The sequence below is a fragment of the Cygnus olor genome, chromosome 12 (assembly GCF_009769625.2).
Source record: "Cygnus olor isolate bCygOlo1 chromosome 12, bCygOlo1.pri.v2, whole genome shotgun sequence".
Classification (NCBI taxonomy): Eukaryota; Metazoa; Chordata; class Aves; order Anseriformes; family Anatidae; genus Cygnus; species Cygnus olor.
Genome location: NC_049180.1, coordinates 4407364 through 4425556, shown reverse-complemented (window position 1 = coordinate 4425556; position 18193 = coordinate 4407364). Strand labels below are relative to the sequence as shown.

General features: G+C 37.5%; 1 protein-coding gene across 8 annotated transcripts in view; it reads left to right on the top strand.

Moving 5' to 3' along the window:
* The window catches only part of CDH13 (cadherin 13), a 478422-nt gene that overhangs the window by 159114 nt on the left and 301115 nt on the right, over positions 1-18193 (top strand). For all 8 annotated transcript variants that reach the window (XM_040571559.1, XM_040571558.1, XM_040571561.1 and 5 more), the window contains exon 3: positions 2994-3202. In XM_040571559.1, the coding sequence (XP_040427493.1) occupies positions 2994-3202 (209 nt within the window). The remainder of the gene's footprint in view (positions 1-2993; positions 3203-18193) is intronic.

Sequence of the window (18193 nt, the reverse complement as noted above, 5' to 3'; positions counted from 1 at the left end):
GAACCTTCTATCAAAACCCTTCTGTGATCACAGGACCCTTTCTGCAAGCGGTTCCTGGCTTCAGAGAGCAGCTGTGGCTCTTTGGGCAGCACAGATGCCAGCCTGGTCTGAGCATTGGGAAATTGTTTCAAAGTGCTGCTCCTCTGAAATTCTGCAGTTCACACCCTGCCTGCCCCCAGCTTTTACTGCAACATAAGGCTTTGCAAGCCAAGGTTTGCGACGTGACAGACTGAGATAGATTTGTCTGGAGGGACTACAGTATCTGAGGGGAAAAAGCCCTTTTTGTTTCTTATTTATAATCTCTCTTGGTTTCAGCAAAATTCAATGAAATGGCAAATGGGCTGATCAAATTCTGGTTTGATATCCCACTGTGAATCCAAGGATAGTACTCTTACCCTCAAGTAAATCTGAGGAAACGGGAGCAAGCTTTCACTAAAAATACGTAAGCAAGCCCAAAACTTGTGAAGACCAAATCCTTCAGGTATTGGGATCGTTCTTCTGCAAGATGCTTGGTGACACTAAGGTTTGGATACTTCACAGTAAAAGGGTAGTCAGGCTCGAATTTACAGGTTCACAACATAATGTGCTTTTAAAAATCATACTTCAGGCTCGTAATTTCTTTGTCAGAGTACAGGGTGCCCATGTCCAGGGGCTGCAGGGGCCTCTCAGTGAGGTGAGGCCTGCGCTGCCTGAGGCAGGCCTCAGCCACCTCCAGCCATTTCCAGAAAATTCAGTGGCGGCCCCACCTCAGCACGCCTGAGTCCCTCAGTGTCACCAGTGGCGCCTCAGGGACAGCGTATTTAAGAAAGAGCAAAAAGTCCTGCCTGGCAGTGGGGAATGAGGGAAAAAAGTGTGAGAAACAGCAATGTGAACCCCAAGGGCAGGGGAGGAGATAGAGAATGAGGTGCTCTGAGCAGGTATTCCCCTGCTGCCCATGGGGAAACTGCAGTGGAGCAGGTGGCTGAGTCCTGAAGGAAGCTGCGGGCCATGGAGAGCCTGTGCTGGAGCAGGGGAAAAGCATGAGGAGGAGACAAGGGCAGAGAGGAACTGTTAGGTACAGACCAGAGCCCCAGCCCTTTGTGCTGCTGAGGGGAGGGGAGGAGCTGGGAATGAAGGAGTGGGCTGAGCCTCAGGAAAAAGGGGTGGGGAAAGTGGGGATTTAATTTTGTCTTTGCTTCTTACCATCTAAATCTATTTTAATTGTCCATAAATTCAACTATTTTTCCTCATGTTGAGTCTGTTTGGCTCATGATGGCAACTGGTAAATGATCTTCGTGGCTTTATCTTGACCCATGGGCTTTTTCATCTTATTTTCCCCCTATTCAGTTGAGGAGGGGAGTGAGAGAGCAGCTGGCTGTGTGTTTTACAGCTGGCCAATGTCAACACTCCGCTTGTTTGTCAAACAATGTCACAAATCTTATATTCTACACCTTATTTTCAATTTTGGGCATTTGAGTTTTTTTTTCTTTTAACCTTTCTCATCAATATTCATCATAAAATACAGATGCATTCAAATTCTGAAACCAGCAACAGTTCCTTTTTCCCTATGGTGGTTCTACTCTGGAATTCAGTCCCAGTGAATGTCCAGAGAGGAAGGATATCCACAAGGTTCTCTGGCAGCCCTGGTTTCAAGTTGGCCTGTCTGGAAATTAATGCAAAATTTGGTTTGACTTGTAGAGGTCTTAGTGAAGATGATTTTAATTTTATTTTAATTTTATTATTTTATTTTATTTTATTTTGTGAAATTGTTCCAAAGAGTGTTTTGTGACCATCCAGTGTGATATTCAGTTTGTGTTTTAAAACCACTTATAGCAATTACACAGTCTGGAAGAGCCTAGGTTTTGGTGAGGTCGTGAGAGAATATAGGATTTTTTTTTCCTTTAAAAATAATGATCAAATACAACAAGATAATTTATACAATTAATTTAAACAATTATAAAAAGTGCTTTATTTTCAGTAAAACCCTATTGTCTTTGATATTCTGTAGTCTGTAACCCTGTCTGTAATGCAGTTTTTAAAGATCCAATAGAAATGAAATGTAAAATCAAAATAGCAAGAGCATACAGATAAGTGAAAAGTCTGCAGCAGCAGTAACTTAAGGAACAGGTATGAAATATAGAACAGATTGTCTAGGGAAAAAAAAAAAAATCACCACACATGCAAATATATCTTTCAGAGATGTCAAACCGGCAATTAAAGGTTTGTGGTGAACACCTCTTAATCATATGGCTAGTAGTTACAGCAATGTTTATTCCAGTATTTTGTGCAAAGTGAATCTACTGGACTCAGAGAAGGAACTAGAGGCAAAGCCTCAAACCTTTATCTTTAGGGATGTTTTTCTCTCTATGTCAACCTTCATAAATACTTTAAATATTCTATGTAAAGTGAAACAGGGCTTTTGACAGCTGTTGTTTAGTGGAGAGTTCTCCTTAGCTTAGTAGTGCAGCTTGTGTACTATGTCACGATCCCAGTAGTTAATAAGAAATGTTATAGGTTGATTTTTCTATTATGTAACACTTTTGCAGTAGAATATGAAGTTGAATATTCTGTAAACAACCAATCCCAAAAATAAAGAAAAAAATTTGGGTTATCTGAAACCACTTTGGCAGTAGAAAAGGCTTTAAAGCTCCCTTGTTACACTGAGGAGAATAGCGAGGCCTCTGCTGCTGCTGCCTGATTTGTAGAATTAGGTGCGCATTTTGTACTTTTAAGTGATCAGAAAACACTTATGTCCAAAATGTTTAGTTTCTCTCTTCCTTCCCCAATTAACCTAGTCAAAATCTGCTTATCCTTCTGCAATTGCATATTCATAATGTTGTCTCTGAAATAATAACCATACAAATATAAAGCTTTGAAAGTTTTCCCTTAGATTGGAGCCATTTCTTCCAGGTAGACAAGCCAATAACATAAAAATGTTTGAAGTCTGTGTTCCAAAGTGGATACTTAAACTTGTGGTTTTTCTTTTTTTTTTTTTTTTTTTTTTTCTTCCCCAGTGGTGTTTGATGACTGCGAGGGGAATAACAAATTGAACTTCGAAGTTTCTAACCCAGACTTTAAGGTGGAACGTGATGGGTCTTTAGTTGCACTAAAGAATGTATCAGAAGCTGGCAGAGCCTTGTTTGTCCACGCACGGTCTGAGCATGCAGAGGATATGGCAGAAATTTTGATTGTCGGAGCAAATGAAAAACGTGGTGCATTAAAGGTAAGATAAATAAAAAGGACTAGAAGAAAATGCCAAGAAGATGCTGTTAGATATTTACATTGAAATGTGTCATTGAGGACTGTAAGCAGTTTCAATCTGCTAGCTGAGAGATCAAAATTCCATCCAGGTATTGTTGTAACACTTTAGCACTTAGTTTAACTTAATAAAATATTAATTTTCCATGTTTTGAAAGATATGTTACGTCCTCAGGTGTAAATGCCGAATATTCATAAAGAAATGATTCATATAAAAGAGCCTGATTATCAACATTGTCTGGTTCTTCTGGCAAACATTATGCCAGATAACCAGTTTGGCAATAACTGAAAATGGAAAAGTCATACTTCTGAATATGTAATTTACGATTTAAAGAACTTTCATGTTCCCTGCAAGTCTAGGGACATGGGAAAGAATTCCATGCTGTGGAAATTTTAATTTTCACATGGGTCTGCTTATCTGATACCATTACGTCTTATGCTACATAAATGTGTGCATGCAGATAGCAATCCATATTTACCCTCTCTCTGTTTGCACTGCTGATTTTTGTTCCACTCTTCCCACTGAATGCTGTATCCATTCTTTTCCACTTTGGAATTTCAGTGTAATACTGACCTCATAATATGGGAAAAAGTGCTTCACAAATTGATTGAAATGTTTACTTCACACCCATGAGAGTAACAAAAAGAAATGTGAGATAGCCTTCATTTCTGTGTCATGGCATTTAGTAAGAGGCAGGCAAGACAGTGACTTACTACACAATTAAGCCTGGTACCCTTACAAACCTGTAATTTCAAGGAGTATAAAGCAGCCATGATGAGAATGACTGATCTATTGTCCTATTTTGGTATTTAGACTTTCAGCTTCCAGCATTTTCATTATATTTCCAACAATAGTTTAGTATAACTTAAGTCTTCCATTAAAACAATTTAGCTTTAGGGGAAAGGTTGAACAAACTTCTCAAAGTCTGTGGCTGAGGAAAGGTTTTGATCTGCACTTTAAGCAGCACGAGATGTGAATATAGATTGCCAGCAGGGGAAAAGTATCAGAATGTGTAACTGTGCAGAAAGCTGATCAGAACACTTAGAGAGAATTTAATTTTATTTAAATATGCCATATCTTCACAAAGCTCAATTTTAACAAAGTTGTACTTGAGAGACTGTCTTATATGTTGGAGCTGTGGATTCAGGACCATGCACTGTTGAATTCAGAATAGGAAAAGTACACTTGGAGGAGCTGGGCATTTGGCTGTCCTATGTCTCAAACTAGCAAGACATTTTCCTTCTGGTGCATTCATAAGAATGTGCAAATGATTTTATTTTCACTTCAGGTTTTGAAGCTTAGGAGCAGTTTCAAAATGGGGTTTCTCATTCTCCAGTGAGAAGTTAATGAAACTGTGGAGGAGTTTGAAACATCCCTGATTGGAGATCTGGAGTTCATGGGGTTGGTTTCTCTGCAAATATTTGATTCTCTGAGAATCATATTATGGAGCTTTTATTCCGGTTTACTTGGAGAAGCAGCCTTTCCATGTCTTCAAGAGGAGATAGCCTCCCATTGAGGCTACAATATTGGGAAAATCATGCCTCCTGAGTAGGAATTAAGATGTGTATTTGCACTGACTACAGCACAACTTTATCAGTGACCTTTTCTCTTTATGCCCTATTCAGGTTCTGGGTCGTCTCTCCTCAGAAAGTTCCAGCAATATTCATTAATATCTAGTGTTGAAAGTTATTACCAGATGAAGCCAATTCTAATTTGGTCCCACTCCTGGGTTCTGTTACAACCACTTTGAGTTGTTTCCGAGAAAGGAAACCAGTCTAGGTCTGGTATATTCTGCTACTTGCTGGTCTTCCCTCATAGGTGGCTACTCAGAGTAATCTCATAACATCATCTCTACCTGCATTCATCACTTATTTATGGATTTTGATATTCAGCTCATAACTGGAAGTTTGCTTTTTATAGTATGTTGGTCCTTGGTGTCTGCAGTGCCTTTGGGAGTTAGAAGATATGTTAATGTGTCCTGGGAATCATCCCCTACTTCATTTAGTAGGGGATCATCCCCTACTTCAAGACAACATACAGGTCTTTGGGACTGGCTGTCCTACTTTGACCTCAGCCAGCATTCTGTAACTGTTAAATGGATGGTTTTTAGCAATCATTTCAGCTATTGTTTGCCTATTTTAAACGTAACACAGTCTTGTCTTTCTATTTGTCATACTTAAGAAGGCTATAAAGATTACAACATCCTATCTGAAGTGATTTTATGATAAATTTGAACTTAATCTTCTACTTTTACAGTCTGAATGTGTCAGCATGGAAACAGCAGAACTGCTCCATCTGTTTAGGCAGGGTGTCTTGGCCAAGAAGTGCTCAGATGGAGCCTTAGTATTTCAGCATAATTTTGTAGGGTTAAGATGAGCACGTGTTAGAGCATTGCTTAGCATTCAGTACTTAGAGTACAGTACCTTGTTTAATTAGGGGATAAGTAGTTAAATATTTCCTCACTGCCAGCAACTGCCATTTCTCTTCTGAAAGCCTGTAACCTACATCTGTGAAATCCCATTGTTAATGTTTCTAATTGCAGATTCCCAACATGTTTGGAAATGACTGACAACAATGATCTCTAATGTGCTGACTGGCAGTCTGAGCCTGGAAAGAGACAGCACAGTTCCTAAAACTTTGAAGGGTGATTGCTACCAAACATACTTTAGAGGAATATTGGAAGTATTTACAGCTGGTATATGGAATGCATGGAAAAGCTTTTGGTATTCTAGTGGTTGAAGGATGTGATTCTTTCCCACTGAAGATGTGGGAAGATTGTAGTTAGCCTTACTGATCAGTTAATCAGTGATTAACTTAAACTACCTTTGTGGCCATAACACAATCAGTGGCTGTTCAAATACCACTTACTGTGTAATTCTGTTTTTTTAGTCTAAAAGTCATGTTTTCTTACTCTTCTGCCAGAGACACATTGGCCCTGCAGAGCCTGAAGCTTTCTATCATAGGATGGCCTTGACTACAATATGAGGATAGATAGGTGGCTCCTCAGCATCATCAGCCAACAGTTGCTCTCTGATCACAGAATCTTGCGCAAGATCTAGTGTCAGAAAAACCAAAGTCTGTATGTTAGATTGCAGATAGATTTCTACACCCAGTTTTTAGTGTCTGTTCCTGCTATATTTTTGGCTAAATATATTGGGTTCCCCCTGTCTTAACAGAGGGGAAAATTCTCAAAAAGCCACTGTCATTTTTGAGAGGTATGTGGTATATGACTAAACAGAAGAGTTGTCACGGGCCCATGGAGGGTGTAGCATTACAGGGTGTCAACTTCTCTGTAGTAACGTGTGTGTGTGTGTACTTGCACCCTTGGACAATCAGTGGAAGAAATGAAGTTCACTTAGCTTCAGCTTGGGGCAGCACTGATGGGGCATACACACAGTCTGTGCTTATGCTCTGCGTTGCCCCATGTTTCCTTAATTCCCCTTTCACACAGCCGGGACTTGAGTGCTTGGTGAGATTTAAAAAAAAAAAAAAAAAAGTTATGGAAATGTTTTTATTCATCCAGGATTCCCAAAATGAACTTTAGGCTCATTCTGAATAATTCATAGAATTGATAGGGTTCAGATCTCTAATGGAAAAATAAATCACTCACAGAACCCTGGTAGGGAACAAACTGACAGAACTGATGAGTGACAGTAGTCATTGTTCAAAATTATACCTCATCCAGTGCCTTGTCCCTGCTTTGTTTTGTAGGAATAGTAGTTGGAAATTTCATCACGTGAGCATTTAACCAGACTTCAGTGGTTTTATTTATTTATTTAAAGAGTCTGGGGTTTGTGAAAGACAAAAAGCATAGCTAACGTTTTCTGGAGTCCCATAAAAGATTGTGGGTTGAAAAATGCAGCAAGCTGGGAATTGAATTGTGTCCTCCAAGGCTAAATAAAATGGGTGTTTGTTAGATTATGGAGAGGGAGAAGGACTAATGCTGGTTTTAATAACTGTACTAGTACACTAGGAGCTAGAAGAAAACTTTTGGAAATGATCTTTCTCTGCAGATAGGCTTTTTTTTGTGTGTGTGTTGGCAAATGCAGCCTTTATTTTCCACAGCAAAGGGAGTTATTTAGAACTTTTATTTGTTACTGCATCACAGACACTGAACGGGGAGAGCTAGATATCAAGAGTCTGGCACCAAAGCAGATAAGAGGGCAGGCAGATATTCAGAAATTCCAGGCTGGTAGTAACTTCACTGTATGGTGCTCAGCAGTTGTCCATACAGAAGGATGAAATGATTAAATAAAAACTGTCAAACCCTCAGGACACTTTTAAGGCACTGGATGGAAAAGGAGAAAGAAAAGAAGAGATAAGAGGGAGGAGCGCATCCTGAGACAGCATGTTGTAGACGACGAAAGTTTAAAATCATCTCCAGCAGTAGCTCAGATCGAAGGAAATGAAGTTGCTGCAGTCCTGCTACTCTGTCCAGTCCACTTTGTAACAGTGAGAGGCTAGTCAGATAGGCTGCTTGTACTTTTCCTTTTGTCCAAGCATTGTTTTCCCAACCTCAGTGCCATGATATGTTTATTATAGTGGGGATGGGAGTGGCAGCCTGTCCGAGAACTTCCCCTGCTGCCTTGAAGACCTGAATTCTGTTTCCTACTAAGTCGCTGCCTCAATATTTGTGCAAATTTCTTTAAGTCTATGCCTCTGTTTCCTCTATTTCTGTTTCTGTATCAAACAGAAATAATGAAACTAAGCTCCTTGGATCTAAATGTTAGCATTTCTTGTTTGTGTCTTACTCTCTGCTTTATCCCTGCAGTATAAGGATTGCAAATTTTATTGATATGAGATAAAAAGTGCCTTGAGCTTTAAAACCTACATGCATAGTTTTCTGTCTTAGATGATAAAGGATCAATAGTCTTATTATGAACCAGGATTCACTCACGGAAAAAAATACACAAGGTAGTGAGTGGTTGAGTTTTGTCATCTGGCAGTTCAATAATTTATTTGGAAAATAAGATCAAAAATCAACTGCTCTGCTATAGCAAGCAATCATTCCCATTAATGTATATTAGCATTTTTTTCTTTTTTTTTTTTTTCAGTTTAGAATAGTTTCAAATAGGTTGAAAATTACTGTGCAAAAGTATGAAGATGGAATCACATATGAGATATTGACAAACAGGCTAGAAGAGTTTCATATTATTAGATCTGCATACAGCAGTTGCTGCAAAAAGTAATGCATTGCATAAATAAAATACCAGGTTTTGCTTTTCATTTTAAGGCACAAAATAGAGTAAGTCACAGGGGTACATCGATATATACGATACACTTATGAGTTATTACACTGTTCAAAACAGTAGGTAGAATACAATTACTTTCAGAAAATCTGTGGAGATACTTTCCCTTTGGACATGAGGATTTCCTTTAGGCATATAAACATGGGTTTTCTTAAAGAGCAAACATTAAAATCCCACTTCTTGCTTTTGTTCTCAGTTTGCTAGAAAGCTTAACATACTAACATTTGCCTATTAGCTGTTAAATGAACAACTTTCTATTACTACTTTTATATTTGTTCTTTATGACATTGCAAACACTAATTGACTTGGACTTCATGGATTAAATACTGAGCTGTAAGTTATTTTAGAATTTGATACCTGGACATTGGTGATTTTTTGGTAAGTGGCTTTTTCCCTGCTTTAATCATCAATGGAAGGATGGTAGTAAATTTATTTATTTATTTATTTTTAAGTCAGCAGTGCTACATTGTAGGTTTCACAGAATACATCTTAATTAATGTCAGTGAAAGCAAGAGCTTGTTCTCATCAATGGGTCATTCTGTAGTATCATTTAGCTGCCTTTTTGGCTATATTTTTATAAAAATCCTCTGTGCACCACTTGTTGTTGGTAAACAACAAAGAGCTCCTTTTATATAAGAAGTCTCCTTAGCCACTGAAATAAGCTATTTTCTATAAAAATTCCAGTCACTTAATTTCCCTTTTTATCCTTCAGCCTGATCCAGAACCTGCTGAAATAATCAGATTCCAACAGACTTTAGATCAAATCCTCAAAGCAGGAGTTTTGTCTGACAGTGCCTTATGGATGTGATTTCTGCACCTCTTTCCTTGACTGTTGCCGAGTGACCCTGCAAATCCCTTGGCACAGTGCATATGGGTCGTGGTTTTTCATCTATAACCACACTCCCCCTTTACTCAGCTCTGCAGCAGAGCCTCACCTCTATCAGTAGGCTTGTGCTTTCCCTCAGGCCTGGGCTGAATTTATCCTTCTGACTTAACTCTGCAAATTCCCACCACCAAAGAAATGCAGGTTTCGTATGCACTGGCTTTGGAATTTGCTCCAACAAAGATCCATTTATCTGAGAATTATCATGGTGCCAAGAGATGTGGCAGTTGCCATAGCAACAATTACATATTGTGTTGAATACCAGAGTAAATACTGTAAAGAACATGAGCCACTGGTGGTTTTCATTAACTTAACATTCCTTATTTGGCCAAAGTGTGTCTTGTAAGTTTATTCGTTGTATATATAAATGCTTAGATCAAGCATGTGGGCTAGCTTTCCTTCCCATTCCCTCAGCACACAACTTCAGCATGTAAATGAGATGTACTTGGTTATTTAAGGAGAGAAAAATGGTCTTATAGACTAGAAATATGAATAATTGACTGTGAAACAAGAAGCTGTTAGCTTCTGTGAATGTTCAGTGCTTTCCTCTGTGAGTAATCTATGTGATTTTATATGACCTAGGGGTGCATTTGCCCTGGAAAAGGGACTTTTACTTTCCAGTAGCAAACAGAGCTAGGACAAGTACAAAATATGGCTAACAGGAATTCGAAGGTGAAGTGAGGTGATTTTGGAAACAAACCCAATCTTTGTTAATTTTTCAAAATTATTAATGGGCTAATGAAAAATGACAAGCAAAAATATTCTAAACGAACACTTTCTTATTAAAAGCATCTAAAATTATATCTCCTTTTAGCACTGAATTGCATTTAGCCTTTCTGTTCTCACTGCAGTAACAGGTATCTTCCACAGGCCCTTTTTACTATTGCTTGCTGTGCATCTGGCATAAATTTATTTTATTTATTTATTTTTTTTTTTGGGAAGCTTAGAACCAAATGCAGTTCTGGAAAGGAATCAATTTTATTCTATTTTCTTTTAACACACACTTGGGTCTTATCCTTCATCCATAAGACTTAATGGCAAAACACCATAAATCTCAGTGAGAGAGATTATTCAAAGATTGTTTAAGTCTTCTATCTGAATTAAAATTCACCCTGACACAGGGTGCCAAGAAAATACCTATCTACCTCTTGCCACTAAAACATTTTTATGAGAGTTTGAATGGTAGACGAGTTGCATGAAGACCTTTTGAATTGAATTAGATTTTTTTTTTTTTTGATCTAGGATTCTAACTGTCCTAAATCCACTAAATTTTGTGCAAGAGTGATAAATCTTCATGCATTGACATATATACTTTTTTTTCAAGTTACTCTTCTCAATCCAGCCTGAAAGTATTCTGATGATATGGGGAAAATGATTCCAATTTTTTGTGTTAATCTCCAGAGATTATTGATGAAGTTGTGGAGAAATTGTGCCAGAGGTGTGGGGAACATTTTAAAGAACCATTTAGAAAAAAAAAAATCATTGCAGCTGTTGTGGTTTAACCTGGCAGGCAGCTAAGAACCACAAAGCTGTTCACTCCCTCCCTCCCCTCCACCCAGTGGGATGGGGGAGAGAGTCAGGGAAAAAAAGGTAAAACTCCTGGGTTGAGATAAATACAGTGTAATAGGACAGAACAAGTGATGCACAGTGCAGTTGCTCACCACCTGCTGACCGATGCCCAGCCAGACTCTGAGCACCAGCAGCATTCCCCAGCCAGTCACCCCATATAATTGTTCAGCGTGATGTCGTATGCTATGCAATATCCTTATGGCTAGTTGGGGTCAGCTGTACTGGTCCTGTCCCCTCCCAGCTCCTGCTGCACCCCCAGCCTCCTTGCTGGCAGGACAGCATGAGAAGCCGAAAATGTCATGATTAGTATAAGCGCTGCTCAGCAGCTACTAAAACATTGGGGTATTATCAGCATTATTCTCATCCCAAATCCAAAACACAGCACCATACTAGCTATTGGGAAGAAAATTAGCTCTATCCCAGCTGCAACCAGGACATGTAGTAAATGAGGATATAAGAGGGAAGGCAGCAGGCTAACCATGATTTAGTGAAACATTAAGCGAGATCATAAAGGATAAGTAGATGTCTCTTAGGATGTGTAATTTCATGAATTTATAAAGTGGCTTTCATCCTGTAAGGTCCTTAATGCGTAACCATTGCGTACACAGAAAAGGTGTGTGTGTGCATGTCTGTATACATACATCTGCAAAAAAAGAGGTATTTGCATTCAATTATAGAGATGTTTTCTTATTTTGTTAATACATATTTCATAATGCTTCTTTTCACATCAAGATAGCAATAGAGTCATTTTTAAATAGGAGCCCTGTGAAAAGGATGTGGTGACTTCCATATTGTGCTTAAGTTGCCATGATATCCTTAATGTCCTCAAAACTATGATGAATCAGAAATGTTACAAAAAATAAATAAATAAAAATCTATGAGACTTCTTGTACAGAAGAAACCATCTCCATTCTTCCATGTTCTCTCATCATGCAGGAATGATGAAGGCAATGTATGACAACTATCCCAGTTTCACCAGTGATACCTCAGATTTATTAAGGAACAAAGACAATTCTGACAGAAAATCAAACTCAGTTGTGTTCAAACTAAACTCAAGGTTCTGGTTTTTGTGTCAGAGGCACAAAATATTGCCGGTATTTTCGCACTACAAGCTTTTCCATCAACTTACAGAAACAAGGTGGATTTGAAATAGAGCCATAATATGAGAAATTATTCACATGAAAGGATGATTTTTGGAATATGAGTTTAGTCATTTCTCTCCATCTGAGATATCAATAATCGTCCCTAATGATTGCCCCAATAGTTCCATGCTGGTTTTCACAAACCTGAAGGACCATTTATTATGTTTATTATAGTAACACCTATCTCAGCACACATCTTAAGCATTTAATGGGGCATCACAGGATAAAAATCTACATTTGTCCTCCCCCAATAATTTATCCTGCCACTGCAAGGACAGATGGCTCCTTTTGGACCTGAAATTCCTTATTTGTTGATCATTATAATTCTGTTGTTTTTAAGAATATTCCTATATATCTTACTTTACAGCTAGATTTCTCTTGTCTCTAGAATAACTGGGAAAGTTAAAGAAATATTCAGCATAAGAATGACAGAGTTAAAGTTTAATATAATTTGATATCTCTGTATAATAAACAACTCTGCTAATGTGTGCAGTCATCTTGGAGTTATTAATCATCCAGCTGCTCACTTTTTATTTCACCACCAAATCAAGCTGCATAACCTTTGCATTAAGCAGTTGATCTATCTTAGAAAAAATAGTTTTAGTTGCGTATATATCTCCTCCTCTTACTGAGAGGGCATATAGGGATAGTAATTACACAAGAAGAGAGTGGAAGGGAAAGCAGGACAGTTGGAAGTGGCCAGTAGTCCTGCTATGGTCAGTAGTTGGTTGCTGCAGATACTTTTGGTGCTACTAAAATTCCTTGGTGTACTTTATTGCTATGGAAAGGAAGATTCTCACCCTAACCTAACTGGCAAACAGAGATAGAAAAGGAGAGACTGAATTTTACCTCTAGTTTCCTAACAGAACCTTGCTACGACTGTCATTTGTTGCATAGCAGTAAACAAGAAGCTTGCTGGTGAGTGATGGAAATAGATTTGTTAAAATAATTTTAGTAATTGTTCTGGTAAAACGGTTTGATCCAAGTTTTAGCAACACAAAATCATTTAGTCAGCAACTGTTCAGACTACCACTACAAACAGATACACTCTAATTTACCTGCAAGTCAGCAAACACCCTTGTGGTTGACGGTGTTCAATATTTGTTGAATCACTTGACATATGTTTGAACTGAGCAGAAATTATCTTGAAATCATTTTGTTTTTTGTTTCTTTTCTATCTCTAGAATTAGCCTGTGGTTTGGGAAAAAATGAATCACGGGTATAGCATATGCATCTTTTAAAGATATGGAATGTACTGTAATCCCTTTAAAATAAGAGCTGGATCTAGCTCTTATTGTACTGGCCCTCTTGCGAGCTTTATATATATATATATATATATAGTATTGAAAACTGTTGTGCCATATAAAGATGTATTTTCTAATCACCCAGAAGAAAGGTGACAGTAAAAATTTTATAAATATATGGAAGACTGTATAAAACTTTCATTCTCAAGTATTGGCATAATTATTTTTTGGTATAAAGATTTCAAGTGTATAATCCTGTGGAGTGTTGGACTATCCTAGGAGATGCTGAAGACTTTATACATGCATTGACTGTAGTATATCTTAGTATCACCTGACATAGTCTTGACCTTCCCAAAAAAGAAATGCTAGCAAGAAATCTGATTTTGATTGCACTGTGAATTCTTTAAATATAAAGCTGTATCAAAATGCAGAGGGTTTCCTACAAACACAGGAGTGTAGTGATGAAATAGCCTGTCAGCCCCTATGAAATGGGCATTTTAGTGCTCTCATGAGGCATATCAGTTTGGTTCAGATATCTTTGAACTCACTAACAAAGGTTCCAGTAAATTCAAAATTCCTGACTGGCTGGCAAATACTACAGGTTGTAGTTTGTTCTATCTGCAAGGGAAGAATATTTTCTTAACTGTAACTTATTTTTTTCTTCCCTAAGATGAAATGAAAAGCCAGCCACTCCTGTTTGAGATGAAATTCATGACTGCTGAAAGACATTGCTGGTAGACAAAACCCCTGGTGGGACCAGGTGTACTCAGTTGACTATGCTCCAGCATAGTAGTATCTGGCAACAAGAATGTTCAGACTGGATATTCTGTTCTTATTGCCATTGCTGATGTAAACTATAAACTCATGCCTTAGATTAAGATTTCACTGGCGTTGTGTGTTTGATGTGGCATGTGTGAATTCTAACAGTCCTTTGCAGCAGAATTGACTGATAGAATTAAAAACACTTAGACTGAATTCCTGATTTAGGAAATGCATATTTATTATTTGTTTTGGTACTGGCTCAGGCAACAGAGATTTTATCAATTATAGACTATCTCATTTATTGCCATCAATTATATCCTACACTGAACCTCCATACTGAGAGGTTTATTGGAACTGTTCACATGTATTTAATTTCTAGCTAAGTCCATAGAAACATTATAACTATAATAGTGAATCACTGAAATCAGACAAGTCTGACATGCTTCATGTTGACCCTCAAATTGGGAACTAAGTAAGAGGAGGAGATGTTAAAACTTCAGGTTAAAGTCAGATCTGGGGAAGATTTGACTTGTGTAACACTGAAACTCACAGCTGACAAAATTCCATGTATATGTGAGATGAGGCTTGAAGCTTTAAGTTACAGGGTTGATTTTAGGCATGACTATTCACAAAACCGTGTAATTAATCAGGAAATCGTAGAAAGCCGTACACCAAATGCAAACTCCATTAAGTCAATAGGAGTCATTCCACCGACTTTAATGAGCGTTGAATTTACTCATAAATCTGCCATGAGAAGTGTCCAAATCAAAATTTATTTGAGGGTGACCTTGATGTTAACTGTTAATGCATCCATGTTGTTCCATTGCCAGGAAAACTGAATGTATTAGTGGGACTGTCATTTGGTACAGTCCTTTCTATTGGATGCTATTAGCATCATGTTGATATATACATATAATCTTAATTGCAGGCAATGTCAGTGGGCAGCCACAGTATGCCAGTCATCTTGCTTGTCTATAAGACAGAAAAATGAATTTCTTCAGCCATTTTAAATGACACTTGTGCCTTCAGCTGAATCCATACAAATTTTTTTTGTTTTGTTTTGTTTTGCTTTGATCAAGCAGTTCTTTAAAGGATTTCAGAAGTTTCACACTTTTTGGTTGTTTTTAATCACAGATTTTATGTATTGACTGTAATTACTTAAAGATTATATCTGAAATTTGTAAATACCATAAGGCAGATTCTGTCCAGTCCTATGATGTGTAATAAATTTAACGTCTGCAAGGAAAGTTCAATAATCTGTTCAATCATCTGTATCGCAAATGGAAATACTTACTGTTTTAACATGGGGTAACACAGATATAATTGTTGTATCTTCTAGTGGCAGAAAACTGTGGGATACTCAAGGTGTGGAATTTTTTGTTTTGTTTTAATTTAACAGCTTTCCTGATTCCTTGTCGCTGCTGCTAATTATTGTGTCTTTTCCTCTAGTTAGCACTTAATGCGTTAGGCTGTATTTAGGATCGTTTTATTAATTGAAAATGTGTTTCAGAACAATTGTGAATTAGATAAGTGACTTTATTGGCCTTCAGTCTTTAAAACTATAAAAATGAGAAAATAAGGTGTGGGAAATTAATCTTCATTCTAGACAACAGGAAGATAAAACTCCAGTTTCCAGTGTAAGAGTATGTGTTTAGGAGAATCAAGGGAGAGAGCAAAGATATTTTGGATTTGCATTATTTCTCCTTGGTTTTACTGTGGCAGTATAGAAAGACTGACAAAGACTGTGGCTTACAAGACCTTGTTTATGCATGTTGTAGAAGATATGCCCAAAAAGCCAGACAAAACAGAGGTTGGACAAAAGGAAAAAGTGTTACAGTATTGATAATCACCATTGTTAAATACTACTGCCTCCAACTTCTGTGTATGAAATGGAGATGCTCTTTCACTATTTGAAAGGTAAAGTGCTTAGATAAAAGGTAATAAGGACTTTTCACCTTTTGCAGGCAGAGACCTCACACTTTTGAAATTAAGGCTGTCTCATTGGGTTATTGATTTAACTCCATTCTAAACCATCTACTTGTTGTGTTGTTTGAGCTCAGTTTCAGGGGGACAGGCAGCAGCATCTTGGGGGACTTGTGTGGCCTGCAGACTGCTCTGCAGAGCTTACTGACTTCGCTTTTCTCTAGAAAAGTAATAAGCAATTCAGCATATACACATATATACGATCTTTACCTGTCTTTACCTTATGTTCATCTCCAACAATTTTTTCTGTGCTTTTAACATCTCAGTTATTATCGTTTTACATGTCCATAAGACTTATTTATAGTCCCTTTCTGATAATAGTGCACTTTTACACAAATGAAATGTATTTTCTGAAAATATGCCGCTGGACTTGTGGTGTGGAAGTCCTTTTAGCAGATGTCTCTCTCTCTATAGATATACATAGATATGCTACACAGCTTTTGTGCCAACTAATGAGAATAAATTATACATTCTTAAATGCTTCTTCCATTTATTGTTAACTTTAATGCCATTTTAAATTATACCTGAAAATAACAATAGGTTTTCAAAGCCTTTCTTTAACCTTTAACATGCCTTAACTTTTATCATGAAAAAACAATTAGCTTAAGTCATTCACCGTAGCAGTTCTTTTATTTTTTTAAAGGCATATTAAGCATGTTTTTATGCCAGAAAGTTTCTTTTTAATTCTCTTTATTTCATAGCTGACACTGTGTTAACGGGAACATGACTTAACAGTGGATATTGATTTGCACATCGTTTTTTCGTTTCACTTTCCTATTCAAAAGGAATCAGTGCTGACAAGTTAATGAACTCTAGCTACAAATACATAGATAAGCCAAGGAATGGGTTTAGTACCTGCCTTGTTCTAATTATGAAAGGTTTTCCTTAGTGACTGTTTCATGTTCACTACAGAGAATTTGGAATGGTCTGTTCTGACAGTAACCATCAACAAAGCAGAGACTATCTGGAGAAGTGACATAATAGACGGCTGTTTATGGAAACCTCTTAACAAGTCTAAATTCATTTATCCCAGTATATTTAAGTCTGTAACATTTATATGTGGAACACAAAGTAGGCTGAGCCAAAGGGAACTAAATTCTAAATGTATTTAAGTGGGAGTTCATAAAACTATGCTGCATTATAGCTTCTATTTTAAAATTAATTTATTATATAAATGAATAAGTTTGGGCAATAGAAAAGGAGCTCAGAACTGTAGAACTACTCAGCAGAATTTTCTCTAAATGTGCTTGTAAATCTTTTGCCTTCATTGTCAGTGAATACATCCTCTAGCTAAGATGTTTTCCCTTGTGTATTGGGTTCTTTTAAAAATGTATATTATTCCAATTTCTATTTTACTGTTGTTTAACACAGATAGATTGGTGAATCTGATGTAGTTGATCTTTTGGATGATACCTTCTGCTGCCAAAAGTTATGATCTGGTCAAGTCTGTTTCAGTACCAGAAAAAAGCTAAAAATCCTGGGGTCTACTTCTTAGTCCTATGGGTTCTTTTGTCCATACAACTTGAAGCTGCTTTCAGACTGGAAGAACTGTAAAACAGGGTAAAATCGTGCTCTACAGTAATCAATGCCCATCTGGAACATGTGCAAACTTTGCTGTGGTTGTAGAGGATGAAGAAACCATGGTACTTTGCTGTGGTGTAGATTTACTAGAAGGTAATTCTCCACTGCCTAGGAATTTACTGTTAGGCACTTTCTGCATTACCAGCAGTAGTGCAAAGAGTTGTTAATCTGATCAGGGAATTTGGCCACCTAAGTCACTAGCAGACTTCTGGAATTAAAGACTTGCTTTCTAAATGTTGGCATGAGTTACAAGACTGAAGAAGTAGAAAGATGGGGAGGCCATTTGACAGAGAAGCTAAATATATTAGCTAGCTTGTGAAGTAAATTTCTGTGGTGACCTTAAAAGGCAGGGAACAGTACGTTTCATATCTTCCATCATAATTTCTCTTTTCAGAACAGGGTGGAGATGGTCATGGCATTCTGCCCTGAATTCCATATGCATGCCTTGCCAGGGGTTGCTCTGGCAATAGAAATAAACTCTCATCTCCAGGGAATACACTAATGATATTTAGCCAACTAGACAAGGGGCATAAACAAAAGTT